At 31.6% G+C, this 21552-nt stretch overlaps 3 protein-coding genes across 3 annotated transcripts; all 3 read right to left on the bottom strand.

The window, feature by feature from the left end:
- Positions 1 to 1088: 1088 nt before the first annotated feature.
- LOC145732614 (uncharacterized) lies at positions 1089 to 8526 on the bottom strand. The gene is made up of 5 exons (XM_081984975.1): positions 7818 to 8526; positions 2350 to 2502; positions 1636 to 1819; positions 1271 to 1584; positions 1089 to 1195 (listed from the first exon to the last, which is right to left on the bottom strand). Exons 1-5 carry the CDS (start codon positions 8355 to 8357, stop codon positions 1190 to 1192), a joined length of 1197 nt encoding a protein of 398 aa, XP_081841101.1. The 5' UTR covers positions 8358 to 8526; the 3' UTR covers positions 1089 to 1189.
- A 4698-nt stretch (positions 8527 to 13224) lies between these two features.
- On the bottom strand, positions 13225 to 21539 carry LOC145732655 (uncharacterized). Its single transcript, XM_081985066.1, has 6 exons — positions 21122 to 21539; positions 18546 to 18701; positions 18274 to 18488; positions 15178 to 15330; positions 13620 to 13803; positions 13225 to 13568 (listed from the first exon to the last, which is right to left on the bottom strand). Exons 1-6 carry the CDS (start codon positions 21384 to 21386, stop codon positions 13231 to 13233), a joined length of 1311 nt encoding a protein of 436 aa, XP_081841192.1. The 5' UTR covers positions 21387 to 21539; the 3' UTR covers positions 13225 to 13230.
- LOC145732656 (uncharacterized) lies at positions 15339 to 18267 on the bottom strand. The gene is made up of 3 exons (XM_081985067.1): positions 16165 to 18267; positions 15817 to 16109; positions 15339 to 15755 (listed from the first exon to the last, which is right to left on the bottom strand). The coding sequence occupies exons 1-3, from the start codon at positions 16276 to 16278 to the stop codon at positions 15593 to 15595; spliced, it is 570 nt and encodes a 189-aa protein (XP_081841193.1). The 5' UTR covers positions 16279 to 18267; the 3' UTR covers positions 15339 to 15592.
- Positions 21540 to 21552: the final 13 nt, after the last annotated feature.

Here is a 21552-nt window from a genome sequence, read left to right as displayed (position 1 = left end):
AATTGGACAACCCATTCCTAAACCTACCATTATGAATAATATGACACTGTCACTCCATATTTATGAAACTAGTGCTAAATTCCTAACCAAAATCCACTTAAACGGAGAAATGCCTGAAACAATATTTCAAAACTGATCCCCAGAGGGAGTGTTTCTTATCTTGAAACACCAATAGGGTTGATAAATGTCAAAATGAAGACTACACAACTTTGGTCTAAGTTCAATATTAACATCACAAAAAAATAAATTATAAAAAAAAATTCAAAATATCTCAAAAACTTGTCTTAATGTCGTTTTATTAAAGCCATGATTACACAACTTTTCTTCCTTTTAACTAAATGTGTATCTCTAACCGTTTCTAAGATCGCCATAGTGGGCCTTCTTGTTTGGAGATAAACACTTTTTTGAATTAAGATGGTTTAGTATTTCCCGATACTGAAAATATTTTCTAGCAAATTTTTGGGCCATTTTTTATAACAATTTTTTTTCCAAAGCTCACTCATCTAGTCAAAAAAGACGAGAGCCACTTTAATTTGGACACCCTGTATTGCGTGAAATTGTATGGCATTATTAACAGGAGTTTTTTTTACTATTTTTTTTTTGATATATTATGAGTATCTGTTTAATAATAGGTGATAAAACACAGTGTTAAGTTAGAAATAAAGTAATGTTTCTGATTTTTTTTTTGTTATTTTGTATTAGAAAACGAGTTTCAACCCTATTTATACGCTTCCTGAGCAGGTCAAGTTATAGGAAATTTATTGGCAGCGAAAACCCGGAAGCACCAGTCAAATAATTGGCAAATTGCATCAAAAATAAACACAGATTACCATTAACAGTGACATCCTGACCGACAAATTAACCTTTGTGGAGTAATTTAACTAATAAAGGAGGAAGTTGCGTTGCTAATTGGTTAATTCATTTTTGCATTGATGTGATCTAGGGTTCGGAATGTTACTACAATTTCTATATGCAGTTTTTCAATAACGTCATTAAAATAAATGTGAATTTGACAATAATCCACAAATATGTTACACTCTATGTAAATGGTTTTATTGGGACAATTGCTGATGAAATAAAGCTGACCATGTTTTCTAAATTTTCTATAATATGTCATTTTATAAATAATATCGGTAATATCTAGGACCTTATGAGTATATGTACATTTTGAGGAGTTAAATGGCTGGTGTCATATCTGAAACAATGAGAAATACCTAGATGTAGTAAATAGTCTGTTTTTTGAAGTGAACTGATAAAAAAAAACACTTACCGGTGAATTGTAGTTATCACTTTTATTATTTTCTTCAACAATTGTGCTGATAGTCTCTATGGACATTACATGGTTATCATGGCCTTCATGCTTCTTTTGCTGTGCAGCCTGCATCGCTTTTTTGTTGATCTTTTTCACTTTCTCCGATTGGAAAATCAGTCTAAAATAGTAACAAGGTAGAACCACGCACTTTCCATCCGGTTCCTCGGCATCAATGAAAACCCCTCGAACCACCAGTGAATTGGAACAACCGAGTAGTATCAGAAGAACAGAGGATGCGATTAACGTTATCCAAGAACTTAGAGCCATGTTATCTGAAAATAATTTTCAATTCAAGTGAATCTACTCTACTGACCAAGTCTCACCAGGTAGAATGTACAGATCCAGAACCATCCAGATTCCCCTCCATACGTTGACAGTTCCCACTAAAGAAAATATGACAAAGAAGTCGGCGAATAACAGCCTTCCTGCTCCTGACAATTTGTTGCATATGCTTCTGACTAGTGGTTGTAGGAGAAAAACGGCAGCTATCATAGCATATCCCAAAACCTGTAAAAGACAATAATACAGTTCATAGATTGCTCCCCTGCATCAGTATCAAGTTAATAAAATGGCAAATTTATTACAAATGCCACTTTAAAAGTGTCTGTGATTAACATAATCAGTCTCGCTACGTAATTTATTTTTGGTAAAAATTGTTATTTGGAGACAGACTAGAAAATTGGAAAATTATCCTGTGTGGAGCCTGCTGAGTCATGTTAAACAATTTTATGGAAGGTCATTTAATAAACACTTAAATTCCACCGTATAACAATAGGTTTGATATTAATTTTTAAATTGAGCCAAAATTTTTGGTGGATTTGTTGTTTAAATTTCGTTACAATTACAGTAATTTGATTACTTGATTGGTCCCTTAAATGAGCTTTGATAAAGACACACGCGTTGTGTCTTTATTAGCAACTTCCGGTTATCGAATGAGCACAAACAAATGTTATTGCTTTAAAACTCGGTAAATTTTAAAGTAATGTAATTGGCCTAAAGTCTTAAGGCCTATTCCATACAGTGATTTACTTACTCACCAAACTCCCGTGGGCTGAGGCTGCTTCGTCATCAGGGAAAAGGAATTCATCGAGCATATGCCAGAGTCCTCTCCAGACGAAAACAACGAGAACACCAACCACCAAAACTGAGAATAGGCAGTCCAGAATGTAAAAAGAGAATTTCTTTGATATCTGCAACAACAAAAATCTAATTTAAAAACTATAAAAAAATCAACCATGTTTTATGTAATTACAAAACAGGATAAAACTGGAAATTATACGTTCTAATTCAATCAAATATAATTACAGTTATTTGGAAATTATAAATTATAAAATAATCCTAATTATTATCTAGTTTTATGAATGAATACGTGCGTGTTATCAATTAAAAAATTGGTAAGGTAAACGGAAATGTCACTCTCATAATAATCCTTTGTCTGAGGTCAGTCAATTTATGAAAATTTTGGATCTAAATCCTTCGGGACCATAAAAATTAACATTTAAATGATTTTATTGCCTTCACATTTGTAACAATAAATTGGTAAAAGTGTACGTAATTTGTTTTTCCAATTTGAACCGGTTGTGCGTAATCAACAAATAATTTGTTACCTATTGATGATATTAGCTATAGTCGTATAATTTTGAAGCAGCACTTTTTAAGCTGATAACTTCTTTAATTCAAGATAAAGAAAAACTGGTTTTTACCAGTCTGGTTTGCAATAACTCAGGATAAAGCTTTAAAAAAGCAATTAAACATCCATTCATAATCCACGAAAAAGTTGTTTTTGCATTCTATTAGGCTTTTAATTTCGCACTTGTGGTAAATGTGCTCGTTTTTCTAATTAACGAGGATTTCTTATGATTTATTGACGTTTTAAGAAACAATGCAATTTGAAACAAATTATTGTTTTTGAACTAAATTAAAGGATTATTAGGTGCTTAATACAATGATCACAGATATAATGGATTGTTTTGTGGTATTATTATATCGTAAGTAGCCAAAAATTAGTGTTTCACAACAGTTCTGTGTTTTTCATTTTTATGTTAATATACTGAAGATGTTTTATGTTGCAGATTTGATAATATATCCGAAACGTTGGCCTAAGAAAACAGTTTGTTAATACCTGGCCAAGAAAGCCACTATGTTTGAGCCTCAAAAAACTTGATATTTTCTTACATTTTTGTAATAATTTGAGGATCAATTACTTCCAGTACAAACCATTGAAATAAACGAACATGCCTTAGAGCTTAAAATAATTAAGTATCGTGCACGTTTGAAAGCATTTCCTATTAAAGAAAACAACGTTTCAATGTTGCGAATAGTTAAAATTCATGGTAGTTCGTTATTAATCAGAAAATAATTTAATCATATTTAAGGTTATTGATTTACGACGAAAATTTAAATTTTATTAGTATTTTAATTTAATTACTACCTAGCTCTGTTATTCAATAAAATATGAGTGTTACAGCGAAGGTTGTTAAACTGGTTCAAAAACGAAGATTGGCTATTTTACTGTATAATGAGTAGATATTGCAAAACCAATCCTGTTTTGCTACATGAGTAGGTACTTGAGAGAACAAAACCCGAAAACATTTATTGATTACATCCTTATTACATCATTTTGTTCTTCAGCTACTCATTATACACTTAACAGCTTGTTAAATTTGATTCAAAAATTTTAGACACTTTAATGATTAAAGAAAACTAATTATCAGTCTTTTACTTTAAAATAGTATTGCTTATTACGTAGAAGGTCAAAATGGTGTGAATGACATTAATTGTAAATTAATACAGTGCGTTTTTTTTAACGCGCAACATAGGATTTTACGTGTTAAATTTTTAAGCCCATGTTAGACCATGTTATTTTGGAACTACAAGTATAAAACTTGACGGGTGTGTCTTTAGTACCCTGAAGCTTAAGTAAGTCTACCAATTTGGTCTAAAAACTGATTTAAAACTGGAAAAAAATAATTTTTTTTCGAAAAGATTTTATCCTTTCATACTCCCTGTATGCATTGTTGTTCCTTGTGGTTTTTGATACTGGCAGGGCAGGTAGCAGGTAAAGTGACTTATTTTGACTGCATCACGACCCGACATCTTTTGAACGTCAAAAGGGCATTTTATGATTGTTTGGAATATACTATTTGGCTTCAAACGGAGGTCAATTTGAACAATTCACTTATAAAAATACTTCTTTTGTTCTACTTTCTTGATATAAAGTTAATGATCACCCTGTTTTACTTTCTATGCCAAATTTTACCTGCTACCTGCCGTGCCAGTATCAAAAACAACAAAGAACAACAATGCATACAGGGAGTATGAAACGATAAAACCTTTTCGAAAAAAGATGATTTTTTGCAAGTTTTTTAACACTTTTTAGGCCGAATTGGTAAATTTACTTAAGCTTCAGGGTACGAAATAGCCACCCGTCAAGTTTTATACATGTAGTTCCAAAATAACATGGTCTAACATGGGCTTAAAAATTTAACACGTGAAATCCTATGTTGCGCGTTAAAAAAAACGCACTGTATGTAGACTGAAAAAGGATAAGAATTGTTTTTAAGTAGTATTAGTCCACTTATTGTTAGTCTGAATTTAATGAAATCAAAGGTTTTTGACATTATCTTAATACAGATGGAACCAGATGCAATAAAGTATAACTTATCAAAAACCAATTTAATACAAAAAATCAATTCATTTATGAATAACTTCACCTTGCCTGATGATTAATGAGCAGGTATCTAAAAAAAAAACTAAAATGATTTAACAGAATAATTTACAATTAATTATATAAATCATACTGCGATTAGCATAATTGTTCTTTTCGTGAATAAAAAATGGTTTAAGTCCCTTGCTGTATAAATAACTATTATGTACCTGTGTATATCTGCAACGGTTTTCGAGATATTGACGTTTGGAAAATGACAGATTTTATCTCAGATTGATCTGAGATTGACTCTTTGAGATCTATCATTTGGTAACATTTTTAATTTTGAAGTTTTTGAGGTTACTTTAAGGAATTTTAACTTTACATTTACATATGCACATAATAATTAAAATGGCAGGTAAACACGGTGTAAAGTAACTAATTTGAAGTGTTTTTTCATGTTTTAGTTATTCCTGTAAAATTGCAGAGTGCAATGGCTAGATAACATTCATTTTCTTGAATACAATCGTATATTCGTATTTTGAAATTTTAAGCGTCATGGTATATTATTATTATTATTATAGCGTAAAATGTTATTAATTTCCTCTTAATTGATATACGAGATATTCATCTTTTCATTGTGTAAATTTTCACTTTCAATGAAAAGATATGTCATTGTAAGTCAGATGTATGTCCCGTATTATGTCCTACATATTTTTAAGTCAACTTCTTTGACCAATAGAACCATACAGGGTGTCTAGAGACAGTTAAAGTGAGAGAACAACTTGTTCAAACTATTTCAAGTTTTACTCAGTGTGTTTGAACACCCTGTAAGGTTTTATCAAATACGCGGCTTGCCCTTGGAGTTATTGTTTTCGAGTTATTTAACAAATAATATACGACTAAACGACGACTCCTGACCTGAACTTTCAAAGCTTTTTGGTAATTATTACTTGTTTTGAGAACTGTAATTTATGACTGGGAATAACGTGCATACAGGCAATTAAAACGATGCAGAAATTTACTAATCTGATAAAACAACCTATTTTATTGCACTTAAACCGTATATGTGAACAACATGCGGCTTTTATGATTATAATACAATACTAAACGAAAGTAATTTCAGCATCAACCAAAATTATGTTTTTGTTTTACTTTGTAGATTAGGATCACAGTAATTTTATGGTAATAAACACGTAGAAAGTGTACAAAAATAGTTATTTGCGCAACAAGGGAGGAAAGTGCAACTTTTGCTCAGAAAATGAAAATGAATAATTCTATGTTATGTTTTATGAAAAAAAGCAGCAGTTAAATACTATTTTAATACCTGACTGAAAAAAAGGTGTTGTTACTAAAGATATGTATGTCAATTTGTCAAGAAAGTGACAAACTGTCTTTAGAAAGTGTGACTTTTACTGGTGGCACTTTTCCTCCCTAGGGAGGAAAATACTTTCAGTCTCACTGATGGCACAAGTGATATTTTCAGCTCTCAAATGAGGGAGGAAATTTTTTTTCTACTCGGCTGCGGTAATGGTTTTTACCTAACAAGTGCCGCAAATAACACTTTTTCGCACTCTGATTGCAATAGGCCGCCAGTGCGGAAAAGACGATCATTACCAAACTACTCATGCAAACCAGTTTATTTAAATTGTAATACAATAACAAGTATTAAAATAGTCACTTAAATTGAACATATAGAAAAATAACTAAATATGTATAACGCATAATTTAACGACAGACGATAAGACATTAAATTATCAATGCAATTAAAATCGTGCGGTAAACATACTTTACAGCACTAGAGTGGAAAAGTGCTATTTTCGCAATAAAAAATCGTGTGGCAAAGTATACTTTTGCGCATTGCATTGTGTAGAGTAAAAATACCCATTCGTACCAACTTTTTTATGAGATGTTCAGGCAAAGACAAACTAAAATATTTTTTAAAGAAAATACATTTAAATCAAAAAAACCATGTACGTATATTGGATTTCTCAATTAAGAATACACTTTTAATCATTTTTGCAAAAAGAGGCTTTCATTTTAGTAATTTTAATATACATTTTCGTTCAACATAACTGATAATCGTAAGAAAAATGTTGTACCTTACACAAGCGGAAAGCGTCTTTCCCGCTCTTTAACTGCTTGCCCGATCTCCGCTTTGCGTAGTTTAGGCAACTGCAGTCTCGTGCGGGAAAGTACCACTTTCCGCACTTGTCAGGTAAATAACTATTTTTTATATTTTATACAGAGTGAGTTAAGTTTGTTTGACTTTTGACATTTTAGCCCTTGTATAGTTTTGAGAATGATTTTTCTTAAAGGTTATGACTATATATATAATAATTTCTTAGCCACGTCGCCTAACCTAAACTATAGTAAGAAAAATGTAAGGAGAATAAATATGATAAGCTTTACTTTACAAAAATATATAATTTTTTTGTATAAAATATCCTACAGCAGGAATGTACTTAAGACGATGATGATTAACTTCTGAAGCTGAATGCAATTTTCGTTGGGTTTAATTGGTAATGTACAGTCTTTAAGAACTTCTAATCTACGTTCTTCTAAAAGCTGTATATACAATATTAATTTTTTCAGTCACTCTGTTTAATTAAGTTCCATAATAGTTTCCAAAGAGTTACAGGTCCAGCATTTGAAAGTCTCACTATAGAATAACTGTTAGCTTTTGACCAAATATGAATAAAGACAATGTTCAGTGTTACTTTTAATAATTAAAAAAAATGTATTTTGTGACACATTAAGAATTATTCTAATAGTAAAAATTCTATGGATGGGGTAGATCCAAAAAGGTCGTGATAAATCTTTAATGGTTAATAGAAACGTATTGCAACAAATACTTACAGGAGTCACACGAAACATGGTTAGAATTTCAAAATATCCTTGAGCCCCATCGGTTGTTATAAGACAAGGTGGTGACGATACATTTCTTACTGCTCTCATTGCAACCAGAGCGACCAGACCAATCAGCGTAGTGACTATTAAACTTTTGAAATCATCTCGAGTATGGATGGTTAACAATTCCCAGGGTCCTCGCCATCCGTTGACACAAACGAACCCGAAACACATTGTGTAGAAACGGCTGACGATATAAAACATGATCCGATTTTTGTCCGGATGGAAATTCCGATCCAGAACTTTTTGGAACAAGATGAAAAAGAGATGTCCGCCGATGCCAATGATGGTGGAAATTGTCGCACTGATTAAGATGTTATCCGGTACCACATAGACGTCCATCAGGGTCCAAACACTCCTCCAATAAGCCACCACACATGGGCAAACTACCAACGCGGAAAAGAGCAAGTCCATAACCGTTATAAGTGTGTAATAGGTGGTTCCACTACCTTGGAAGGTATCGGGCAAACCGGCGGTACTACCTCGCATTTTGATTCGCGTTACTAAGATACTATTCGCACGACGCTGGCATTTCTGCAAGAGGTACTAGTCGGTTTCGCAATTTGCTCAAAGGAATTGGTTTGAGTACTAGATACATTTTATTAGTGGAGACAAACAAAACCAGCACCGTACCGCTTATACCGGTGGGGAACGGGTCACATGACTTATTTATTAAATTTACAATGAACCGCGTTTGCCAAACCTGTGCGAGGGATTTGAACCATTCAACTATCTCTCTAATAATTACCCGCTTAATACTTAATTTAAGCTGTTTGATTTATGGGTTTCACGGAGATTATTAAATATGCGTGAAATGTTTCTTGGGGTTTTGTACCCATTCACTTTGGTGGGATGTTCTATCAAATTAACTTTGTTAGTTTTTATGATACCACCTTACCGCAGGTAATTGTTTGTTAATCTCTCTTAATTAATTATATACAAAATCCTGCAACTGGAATCTTATTAAAGTTAAGTTACCAGGTGAAATTAAATTTTTGTAGAGTTGAATGAAATCAAAGTAGAGTTGAGGCTATTTGGTGGCTTATTGCTGATGTTAAAAACTTTTATGTCTAAAGCTCGTGCAAAAAGACTAAAATGGATGATAGCTCATTTATGACAGAGAAATTATTGCAAAACCCACTTTTAGCGCACTATACATACACAAAAGAGAAAGTATAGAAAGTATAGTAGTGTAGAATCCGCGATAGTTTTTTGTAAAGCAGAAATAAGTTCTTTTCAATTGCTAAAGTGCCAAATAAGTCTCTAGATCGAGAATATTTTCTGAACTACCAATCAGTCCATACAACAATTTCAAGCAAAAGGTGCATTTTCAAAAACTTTTTACGGCACAATAATTAGGCGATTACTCTAAAACAATGTAGTGAACAAAATGGCATCTTCCTGCATTATCAGGACAATAGTTACCTAACAAGTGCGGAAAGTGGTACTTTCTGCACGAGACTGAGACAAACAGTTAAAGAGCGGGGAAGACTCTTTCCACATGTGTTTCATACAACATATTGTTCCAATCTATCTATTTATCTAAACAGCCCTAAACATCCATCTTTGGATATAAGCCTCCTCTTATTTTCTCCATGCCTTTCTATCATTGTTAATACGAGCATTAAATTATTTTTTATTTTATTAATTTTCAAAATTTTATTATATTTACATTGATTCAAACCAGCAACAAATTAATCAATAGTAACACAGAGGTCGCATTTGGTTTCAACACGATGACGTAATTTGGCACAACCTGTAACTGTCAAACTACGTCATTGTGACGTCACAAACGCTCTGATCGCGCCATGGAGCTTGAAAACGAATGGTGCCACAATATAAAAAGTTACTCAGGTGACATTTAAAAAATAATGATCCTGCAATGCAGAAGAGTAACTTTATCGCACCTGGTACGGAAAAGTACTGTTTCCCACACTCAAATCCATTCGAAAAGTACACTTTACCGCACTCGAGTAGGAAAATGGTAATTATAAATGAATTAAATAATGGGTCCAAATCATTCGCAATTAACGTGTCTAAAACAATAGTTTTTAATGTACAATTATTCAATAATATTATTTTGAATACACCCGGCGCATTTAAAATATTGTCGTTACGTCAGCGTTTGACAGTTGACACTAATGGCAGAACTGTCAAATGATCCTGTTCAAACAATAAATAAATCAAACTGGAATTGAAATTATTTATTACGTTTTCTTATTTTTATTTTTGATGTTTTACGTTTTAAAACAAAATTTATAATGTCAGAGTCAGAATAAGTTGCAGATATACAGTGTGTCCAGGATAAGGAGGGCCACTATGGGGATCTTGAAAACAGTTAGAGATACAGATTTGGTTAAATGGAAGGAAAGTTGCATATTCATGGCTTTTAGGGGAAATTTTTTTTACTTTTTAAAAAATTTAGAAAAAAGTGATTTTTTTGATTTTACGTTTTAATTTTTTTTGACGTTAATATGGGACTGAGACCAAAACTAAAGATACTTCTCCATAGCAACTTTTAAAGCTCTTTCAAGTTGTGTTATCAGATTTTAATTCCGACGTTTCGTCTTTGCGGAACCATCATCAAATTTGTTTGTTTAAATACGGTTCTGATATAGTATCAGAACGTAAGTATCTGTAATTCGTTTTTTAATTTTTTAAAATAAACAAATTAATAATTTATTCATTTATTACTATTCCAAACATAAAAATGAAAAAAGAACAATAAACTCGGACAAAACTACTGAATTCAGCGATAATTAGTATTATTACTGAGATAGAAGCATACATTCGGAAACACTTTGGCCAGCGCGTTCGCCTGATTTAACACCGCTTGATTTTTTTCTAAGAGGGTTTATTAAAAAAAACAATGTTTCTACAAAAGAAGAACTGCAAGAGTTAGTTCTGTAAGCGTTTGCTAGGATTACTCAACAAATAGAATAAACAGTGCGAAGGTGCTATTTGTGTCAAAGTTTAAAATGTTACCAAGATAAAACAATAGATGTTAAAAAATAGTTTACATTGTATGACACACTGACTCAAGCTGGTTAACAAGTAATACTTAAAAAAACTTCCTCATTTGACAATTAATAATTGCACTTGATTTAAAAAAATCTACCAAGAATAGCCAATCTGGTGCAATAATATGCACCAACTGTCAAATGACGTCATATCTGTTTTGGACACATCCCACTCAAAAATTATCTTGGTCTAACCTAGAGCAATGATTTGTAATAGTTCTTCCTTTTTGTCACAGGATTACTATACAGAGTGTCCCTAAAATGTGCGTTCAACTTCAGATACAAAAATACAATTTAGTTTTTGTTTTTCGTAAATGTGTTTTAATCATTGTACTTAAAAATCCAGTTAGAAAGGATTTTGTAAGGTAAATAATTAAAACCTTTATTAAAATTTATTAACGATATTAATTTTTTTTTGATATTGATTTTTTAAATATCTACCATTTGGAGAAGAAGAAGAATGCAAGAATTTGCGATAGCATTTTTTCCGCACATTTTAGGGACATCCTGTATATAATTTTGAAGTTACCATACCTGTAAATGTATCTTGTTGTAATGGGCTTGTTGCTACTCTGCTATCAACACAATAAAGAATGAATAGTCCAATAAAACCTGTATAGCATGATATACCTTTAATGTAAAGATTATATTTTTTGCTTAGTACAAATTTATTATTTTTATTTATAAACATTTATTTTTTTTAAATTTTAGTGATTTAAAATTTAAGTGAGCACTGTTTTGCACACTCCATAACCTCAGAATAGACGTGTTAGACAAGACTAACAATAAACTTTTTCAAGCGCTAACAAACGTATTTTTAGAAACGAATGACAATAGAGCGATTAATTACCAAAGCAACTGTCAGCAATTGCGATTGAGCGATTGCCATAAATGTCATAAGCCTTCGTTTTGTTTGTTTTCAATAGTTGAACGTTTGATATCAAAAGATAATTAAGCCCGGAAAAAATAAATAAGAATTGTTGATAAAAAGCGTAGTACTTTTCAAACAAAGTTTTTTCAATTTACCAAATAACACTGAGTTTTATTTTTGAAGTCAATTGTAAAATTGAAACAAATAACAGGACTAATGGTATATTATTTAACAAAATGCAAATAAATAATTAAATCAGCATTAGGAATTATTGTATGGTTTAAATCTCATAATTTTACGAAAAACAAATAGTCTGCACGTCATCCTGATGCATCTAAATTCGATCAAAATAACAAACCACTCAACTTGAAATTTAACTTTTAAAGGGGGGATTACAAAAAGATTATTTCTGATAATCTTCTGGTAATCTCCGGTAAATAAGCGGTTCTTAGAACTTTTCTTTAGATGCGACAAACAATTTAATCTTCCACATATTTATTATGTGCCTTGCATTGAAATATACGAAAAAAAAGTAATAAAACAAAAACTGAAACTATTATTGCAAGTCAATTCATCAGGTAATTACATTATTTTTTGTTTTATAAAATCGCGCAATAATAGTATATTACGTAACTAGTGTCTCTTGGAATTACACATGGGTAATTTTTTCCATATCGTGCGTAAAATGCCTTAGAACACGTGTGACGTACTATACTTTACTTACGACCAAATGGAAAGTCCAGTTTTCGCAATTTATATAATTCAGAGTAACTTTTCATTAAAAAAGTATATTTTCAACGTATTGACATCATATTTGTACTAATCATAGGTATTATGTCACTAAAGAAAAAAATAATAACGTAATTAAAAAAATTCACAAATCATGTTACTTAAACAATTATTATTGTTGTTCTTAAAATAATTATTTATGGTGACATTACAGTTATTAAGAAGAAACTTTCAGTAATATTACTTGATGTGTTATTTACTTAAAACTGTATGAACAATGCCATTACGCGATGATCTCCATCTAATATACTCTGATAAAGGAAGAAATGTAAACAAAATCAATTTTCCCAGCATTAGAGCGATAGTTTGTGGCCGATCTTAAAACTGTGCGCTTTTTTTACAGCTGTGCGTAAAGAGGTTCATTACGTCACGGAAAATTTTGCATTTTGACAATTTTCCTTTCTTCTGGAATTTTGATCCAAAAAATAAATGGAATTTTTTTTCTGGTCAGCTGATTTAATTCCTAATTTTTGCTCATTAACTTTTATGGCACCAGATTAGTGATTACTTAATCCTGTCAAAAACAGTCACTTATAAACCCTTATTAATTGGTGATAATTACTAAATAATCGCATTCTTCCTCACAAAAAATGTAGGATAAATATTTGGAATTTTGACTGTTTACGTGAATAAAGTTATTCAAATGTTTAACAATGAAAGAAACAAAAAGTCTTAATACTTGTCAGATAATTACTTCTTTATTTGCTTCAATACTTTTCGAAATATTCACATCTTTCATATCAACTATATGGTAATTAACTACATTAATAATATCAGATTTCTGAAGATTCGGAAGACCATTCGCTTTACTTAATCCCGACCATATTGAGCACCATGTATCATCTTTTTCTTGATCGAAAATGTCTTTTAGGTAGTTACATGGGAAAACCACACAAGTACCGTCAGGTTCTTCACAATCTAAACACACGCCTCGCACTAATACTGAATTTGAACATCCCATCATCATGAGAATTATCATTGCCACCCAGTGAGTTATCCAACAGCTCAGTTCTCGGTTTTCTGTAATTTTGTTAGTTGATTGTTTGATTTTGCAATTTAAATTGAACGTACCTGGTATAAAATAGATGTCAAGTAGATTCCAAATACCCCTCCAGAGGCAAATTACGGCCATTACAGAAAACATCATGTACATATCGGCTACAATAAGTCTGGGAATACCTCTAAGGTTGTCGCATAGTTTCTTCATTATGGGTTGCAACAGAAATACTATGGCTACCATTACATAACCAATAGTCTGAAACAAAAATGGTACTCCTGGTGGTTCAAAATATCAAATTATAGTCTTATAATTAGCATACAGCATTTTTAAAGATCAAATCCTTTTGACTCTTTCGTACTTTAACAGCCTATACCTTTGGTATTTTGACAGTTACTGGATGGTTCAAAATATCAAATTATAGACCAGAAAATACACTTTTGAGCACCCTGTATCATAAATATAATAAGTAGGTCAAAAATTGTCTAAAATTAGCATTTTTGGAGATAAAACCATTTTAACTTCAGGTGGCTAATTGTCCAAAACTCTCAAAGGAAGAGTTCCTAAAGCATTTAAACTAGATAAACATCATTTTTAAGTGCTTTAGAACCTTGCACATTTTGGACAGTTAGCCACAATAATTTTTTCAACATATTCTTGAACATTTTGGGGTAATTAGCCAGCTTAGTCGTTTCAACACTTTCTTCTACCCTTCTCTTGAAAGTTTTGGACAATTAGCCAGCACAAACTAATCAACACAATCTTCCGCTCTTCTCTTAAAAATTCTGGGCAATTTGCTAGTACAGTCAGTTCAACATATTCTTTCGTTTTTTAGAAAATGTTGCGCAGTTAGTCAGCAGAAACATTTTGAAACACTCTTCCTCTTTTGAAAATTTTAGGAAATTTGCCAACACAATCATTTCAACTAGATCTTGTACTATTTTTTGCTTTTCTCTTGAAAAATCTAGACAATTGCCATAACAATCATTTCCACACATATTCGTCCGCTCTTCTCTTGAAAATTCTGGACAACTGCCAGCAGAATCATTTCACAGATGAACACATTTAAACATTCTTCCACTCTTCTTTTGAAAATTTTGGGCAATTAGCCAGCACAACTTTTTCAACACATTCTTCTACTTTTATCCTGAAAATTCTGGAACAATTAGCCAGCTCTATGGTTTTAACTAATTCTTCTACTCTTTTTTTAAAACTGGGACAATCTAGCACAATTATTTGAATTTTCTGGACAATTGCCAGCACAAACATTTCAATACATTCTTCCACACTTTGTTTGAACATTTTGGGCAATTAGCCAGCCAAACATTTCAACACATTCTTTTATTGTTCTCTTGAAAATTCTGGACAATTAGCCAGCACAATCATTTCGATACATTATTCCATTCTTCTTTTCAAATTTTGGACAGTTTAAGTCAAAATGGCTTTAGTTTCAAAGAGCATTTAAACTAAATTATATCACGTTTAAGATAAAACTTCTTTGGTAATTTCAGCGATTGAAGCTGATTTGCTGGAGATATCCAAAGCTGATTCATTTATCCAAATTATTAGTTTGATCTCAAGGATTTTAATTAATTTATTTGTTGAAAATAGTTTATATAGCTAGTCACTTACCATGCTTGTCCAGGATGACAAAACAAAGTCATGTGGAAATAGAAAAATGTCAACCAACAACCATAAACCTCTCCATACAGTAATACCCAAGTTAGTAACTACAGCAACGGAGAAAACGACATCCATTATGTAAAGTGATACTTTTTCGGAAACCTAAAAAATAAAACCAAATTTCCAATTATTGATTCATGATTTTATTAATTGGAATTTAAGAAAACAAAACATTTATTTGTCTAGAACTCATTAAAATGTATTACACCTTAATATCATAATCAATAATCAATCAGGACGGTATATAAAACCTTTCAGCTCCTTGACTTAAGTCTTATCAAAAGACCTAATTAAAATTATTTTTATAAGCTTAATAATTTACGATCTACAGTGTTAAGACCACAAACATATTATGGTATTAATCTCATCGGGGAGAGCTAACTTCAAAGAATATTTCTTTGGTGTTTCGTAATTTTTCCGTTAGATACACATTCAAAATCACTGACAGAACTTTTTCTGGTTTGTCCGAATTTAGGATAAATTTGCGAGGTTTATTACTGTTCATAGTCCAGTTTATTGGTGCAAACCTAGAATATAACAATCACAATTTTAATTACTATAAAGTAGCTTGAGCAAGTGTATTCAAACCTAAAGTTGGAGAGAGCAAGAAGGTTTATTTCCCCTGGATTCACAATTTCATTATGTTCTCTGGGAATTTCCTCCAATTTTTGACTTTGTAGTGAAATCTTATTATTTTGCGGTTGGTTCTGTTTGAAAAACCCAGCTGGAATAGTGTTGACATCTTTCCAGTCACATTTAAATGGTTTCGGTGTAAACTGTTTGGGAAATGATGTAATTTTCTCTTTGGCACTTTGACTCAAAAACAACGTTGCAGAACTGTGCACTTTTTTAATGTTGTACATAACAGAAAACAGCGTTACCTACAACTTTATCGTTAAAACTTTTGTAGGACTAATTTTTGCATCATTAACCTACCAGTAAAACGGAGCACAAAAGTAACGAACCCAGTTTGCAGTAAGCTGATTTGAAAGTTTTCACTCTTTTTAACCCATAATACATACCGAGGTCAGAAGTAACTGCAGAACACATTTTTCACAAGTGTAAGCATAAAATGTCGTGGAAATGAACCGATTTTCTAGCTGTCGGATAAATTTCACTTTAAACAAAAGATTGTTTAAAATAATTAGCATCAAACTGCCGTGAATTTGCGGTGAGTGATTGAAATAATCGACGGAAAAAGTAAATATTAGAGTAGAAACTGTAATTTGAAGACACATTTATAGCACAAATAAAGTAAGCAGTATTAAAATCTCATTGATTATTAAGAATCTGGAATAAAGCTTTTTAGAACACTAAAGAGAGTTTGCAGAGAAGTTTTTAAAGAATATTTTAATGAAAATCATGAAAACTGTTTTGAAAAACAAAGTGTAAGCTTTCGAATTAGTTTTCTATCTTCAAAGGTTCTAAATCAAGTCAAAAATACGAAAAAAGCTCTCAAATGTTGAATTTTAAGTCCTCCTCATAAAATTTTGACAGTTTAATCTTGAAAGTTGTCTGAAAATCATAAAAACTATCTTGAAAGACGAAGTTTTAGCCTTCAAATCAGTTTCGTACCTTCAAGGGTTGGAAGTCAGGTCAAAAATCTTGAAAAAGCTTTTAAAAGTTGTATTTAAAGCCTTTCAGGTCAATTTACAACAGTGATAGTCTTGAAACTTGTCTGAAAATTATAAAAAATGCCTTAAAAAACAAAGTTCAAGTCTCTTAAATCAGTTTTCAACTTTGAACGGTTAGAATTTAGGTAAAAAATCTTGAAACATATCTCTGAAGTTGCATTTTAAGTCTTTCAGGTCAAAATTTTAACTGTAAAGACTTGAAACTTGTTTAAAACCCTAAAAATCCCTATAACCCTAAAAAGTCAAAGTTGAAGCTTTCAAGTCAGTTTTCTATCTTTAAAAAATAAAAAAATATGAAAAAAGCTGAAAATCATGAAAACGATTTTGAAAATCGAAATTTAAGCTTTCAAATTAGTTTTCTACCTTCAAAGGTTCTAAATCAGGACAAAAATATGAAAAAAGCTCTCAAATGTTGAATTGTCAGTCTTCCAGGTAAAATTTTGACAGTTTAATCTTGAGTTGGAAGTCAGGTCAAAAATCCTGAAAAAGCTCTTAGAAGTTGGATTTTAAGTCGTTCAGAGCAATTTACAACAGTCAGTAACAGTAATCTTGTCTTGTGTAAAATTCATAAAAACTGCCTTAAAAAATGAAGTTTAAGTCTTCAAATCAGTTTTCTACCTTGAACGGCTAGAATTCAGGTGAAAAATCTTAAAACAGCTTTCGGAAGTTAGTTTTTAAGTCTTTCAGGTCAATTTCTAACTGTAAAGACTTGAAACTTGTTTGAAAGCCATGAAAAGTCAGTGAAAAGATGGTCTGAGCTATCTTGGAAGGCGAAGTTAAAGCTTTCAAATCAGTTTTCCACTTTTAAAAACTAGAATTCACGTCAAAAATCTTGAAAAAGCTCTGAGAAGTTGGATTTTAAGTTGTGCAAGTCAACTTTCAATAGGAAACTTGTCTGAAACTTTTTGATTCAGTTAAAACCTATAAATTGACGTTAGGTTTTTAACTTTGATGGGCCCATACTCCTATTGGTCTTTTGATGAATTTTGGTAACAGCAGACGACAGAAAATTGTTGATTACGATACCAATTTCTTAGATATGGAATTACGTAGAAATATTTAAATATTGAAGAACGTTTTACCATTGAAAAGTTCTGCTAGTGATCTAACTCAATTAATAGTAATTAAATGCTTAGTATGCCCTCCACCACCTTCAATATGCAATTATAAATACGCAAAATGACACTTATCATCTTCTTTGGGGAAGTATTACCAAAACTATTCTGTCCAAAAGTTCTTCTAGTTTAAATTTTGATTCCAAACATAGAAAAAATAATACCAAAGTTAAGAAAGAAGGAAACTGCAAAGAACAACAATGAAATCTGACAGAGTGAATATTCAACTAAAACTTCTGACAAGCACGATTAAGTTTTCATCTATGTATTTTTTATACTATAAATCTTATACTTACTTTCATTTTGAACATACTTGGAAACAAAAACATCGAATCACCATAATCCAAACATATTTCAAACGGTGGTGAATTCAGATTCCTCAAGCATCTCATAGAGAACAGAATCAAGAAACAAACGGCGTAAAAACAAAAAGCACCACGTCCGTTTACAAAATGAACTCCATTTTCTTCGTAGGTTACTCCAAAGTAGTTGTCGATTAAAATCCAAGTCCCTAAATTAGTTTTTAAAAATTAAAACCAATTTTTAGCGATAGTGTTTTCGTACTCACCTCTCCAATGTAAATTTGTGACGACATTGAGCACCAGAGTGTACAGTTTCATAAACATATAAGCGAAAATTTGACGTGCTCGACTTTTGTGTTCTTTGTTGATTATGTCGTTGAAGCTGTCTTGGGCTATTCCTATCACAATATGTACCACAGTACCTGAAAATAATTAAATACTTTAAAGTTTTCTGCAGGGTGTTCTAAGAAAAGGTTTCATAAATGAGAAGACATAATACTGTTATGATAACGTAATAAGGTTGATATTGTCTGTTACTATGTATCATTACTAGTCACCAGCAGATCAAGGTATTTTAGGATTTTTGATTATTATAACTATAGATCTACTACTACTACTACTTAATAGAGTGTAAAAAATAGATGAGTAATTGTTACATTGACGTAGGTATCACTATCTGGGCCTAGATTCTTGAAAGGAGGGAAGGGAGTTATCAAGAGAAAGGAATACATAATTTGACAGAAACCCGTTATTGCCAACCAGTTGTGTCACATTCTATCAACGCTCTAAGAAAAGGAACGAAGACCTAAAAAGATAAACTGACACCAGTGATATCGTAAGATGGTGTAGAGCTGGACGAAGATGCTGGAACGCACACATCAGCAGGATAAATGAAGATAGATTACCACAAATCGTCAGAGATAACATAACAACAGGAAGAAGACCCCAGGGTGTCTATTCTTGAAACAAGGGAAGGGAGTTATTAACAGAAATGTACGCAGAATGTGACAGGAACCTGCCATTATAAAGTCTTCTGTCACGTTCTATCAGCACTTCTCTTGAGAATCTGCTGCTTTCAAGAATTAGCAGCCAGTGCCCTAATTCTAGAAAGCAAGGAGTATAATTTCCAAGACAAGCGTTGATAGAATTGTGACAGAACTGGTTGGAAATGGCAGGTTTCTGTCAAATTATGTATTTCCTTCTTTTGTCTCCCTTTCCTCGTTTCAAGAATTTAGGCCCTAGGCAGATTATCAAAAAAATGGAGAGTCCACCTCACAGGGGAAAAATCAGTGACCTACAGGCGGTACGCCTTCTACAAGTGGAAAAAAAGAAATTAAATAATATTCAGACACTGTCAGTAAGTATAGTATTTTCAAAAGAAATAATTTTGCTTAGATACCACCAAGTACTGTCCTCATCATTCTAATTCATCACTCTTCACCCTATTTTTGCAAACAATTACCAAGCAATTGACTTTGATAAGTCTCAGCATTGTTCAATTTGACAGTTGAAGTAATAACCAGACTGATAAAAACAAATATCTCAACTATACAAATTAAATATAACAACATTTTTATACTTTATATTATGTTTTAGGATAATTTTAAAATATGGGAAATGTCTGTAACAAAAGAGTAAAATTTCTGAAAAAATTTAAATAATAAAAAAAACTGTGAGGTTTAGGTATATGATAAAAAGTTTTAAAATTTTATAGAGAATCTAAAAATATGTTAAAAAATAGGGGGTTCCATTTGAAAAAACTAATATTTTATCTTCCACGCCTTTATGAACCACTCTGTATATCCAAAAATAATTTTAAACTAAGCTTCTCAATATTCTCTAAAACATTCATATTTAACATTTTTTTTGTATTTTTCGAAACTGATAATGAATTTTACTCTAGCGTTGACTCACCCTGTATAATCTGGTACTCAGGGGTTTTCTGAGATACGAATTTGAACACATTTTTACTGCGGCCGTTATAGGGCGCTTTACAGTGTACTTCTGATGGTTTTAAGAGACCGTAACTTTTTCTCGGTGTAGTTTTCTTATTTATTTTTTAAAAAAAATGAACAACCGGGACTTGAAGTAATGATTTTATTGGTACTTCAAAAACATGATTTGAAACTATAAATTGCTCCAAAGTGTATAGTAAGAGCATAGGAAGATGGAGGAATTGGAGAAATGGTTTTTGAGAATTGACTAGTGAATCAATATTCTGGTTTAGTTTTGGTAATATATTTGAGTTTTTCCAGAACCAAAAACGGTACACTTAGTAAACCATACCACTTAAGTTATGCCATAGTTTAGTAGGGATAATTAATTCCTTAAAACAGTATTTGTATATGAGTTGAATTGCAAACATAATATTTGGGCCTGCATTGTAAAGAAACCAATTTGACTACCTATTTTGACCTACAAACTAATTTTATTTAATATAACTTATAGAATGATTGAGTATCGAATCCATCTATCGCAAAATGATTGATACACCACACTTATTACATTAACAATTTATTATTATTGTAACTATTACATTCTGGGCTATATCAAACCTGAAACTTTGATCTATAAAGTGAAGATGTCCGCCTAAATAATTTGCAAAAACAATTTTTCAATTTTATTTAAGTGGAGCAGGGTCAGTTCTGAACCCACAAAGTTCTCAATGAACCTTAAGAGGATAATATAGTAAATAATAAAAGACCCCAATAGTGACTTGTGATAATAATATTATATGCCTAGTGTGTCATTTCATTGATGATACATGTTCTTGTCCAATGATACAATTATTTACAAAATATGAAGAGTAACGTAACGTTCTCATTATAAGTTGTACACTTACCAATAATGAAACTTTCAAAAGCAGGAAAATAGACATCGTAAATATCCATAAGTTCCCATGTTCCCCTCCAACAAGCAACGACCAAAGGAGTAACAATAAACACCGAAATTAAAACATCTAAAGTACTCAAAATGTTCACTTTACTCTTTTTGTTTTTAGTTTGTTTTAAAATGTCATTTTTGATTTGTTCGATCTGTTCATTGCTAACTAAACAATTTTGACACTCGTTGGTAATATGTCCAAATATGCTATTTTTGCGACTCATTTTGCGAACGATCTACTCCGGGGCCTTTGTAGTATCCACATAGGCCGTAGTACAAACTGGTTCTCACTTACAAGAAACCCCACATTTAAGTATGATACGATATAAGATAATAGGGGACACTTAAGGTTCAATTATTTTTATAAATCTGAATGATGTATATAATGTA

The sequence above is a fragment of the Ips typographus genome, linkage group LG8 (assembly GCF_016097725.1).
Source record: "Ips typographus isolate SLU linkage group LG8, UJ_Ityp_2.0, whole genome shotgun sequence".
Classification (NCBI taxonomy): Eukaryota; Metazoa; Arthropoda; class Insecta; order Coleoptera; family Curculionidae; genus Ips; species Ips typographus.
The sequence above is the reverse complement of the archived record's forward strand: the minus strand, read 5'-3'. Positions and strand labels throughout refer to the sequence as shown.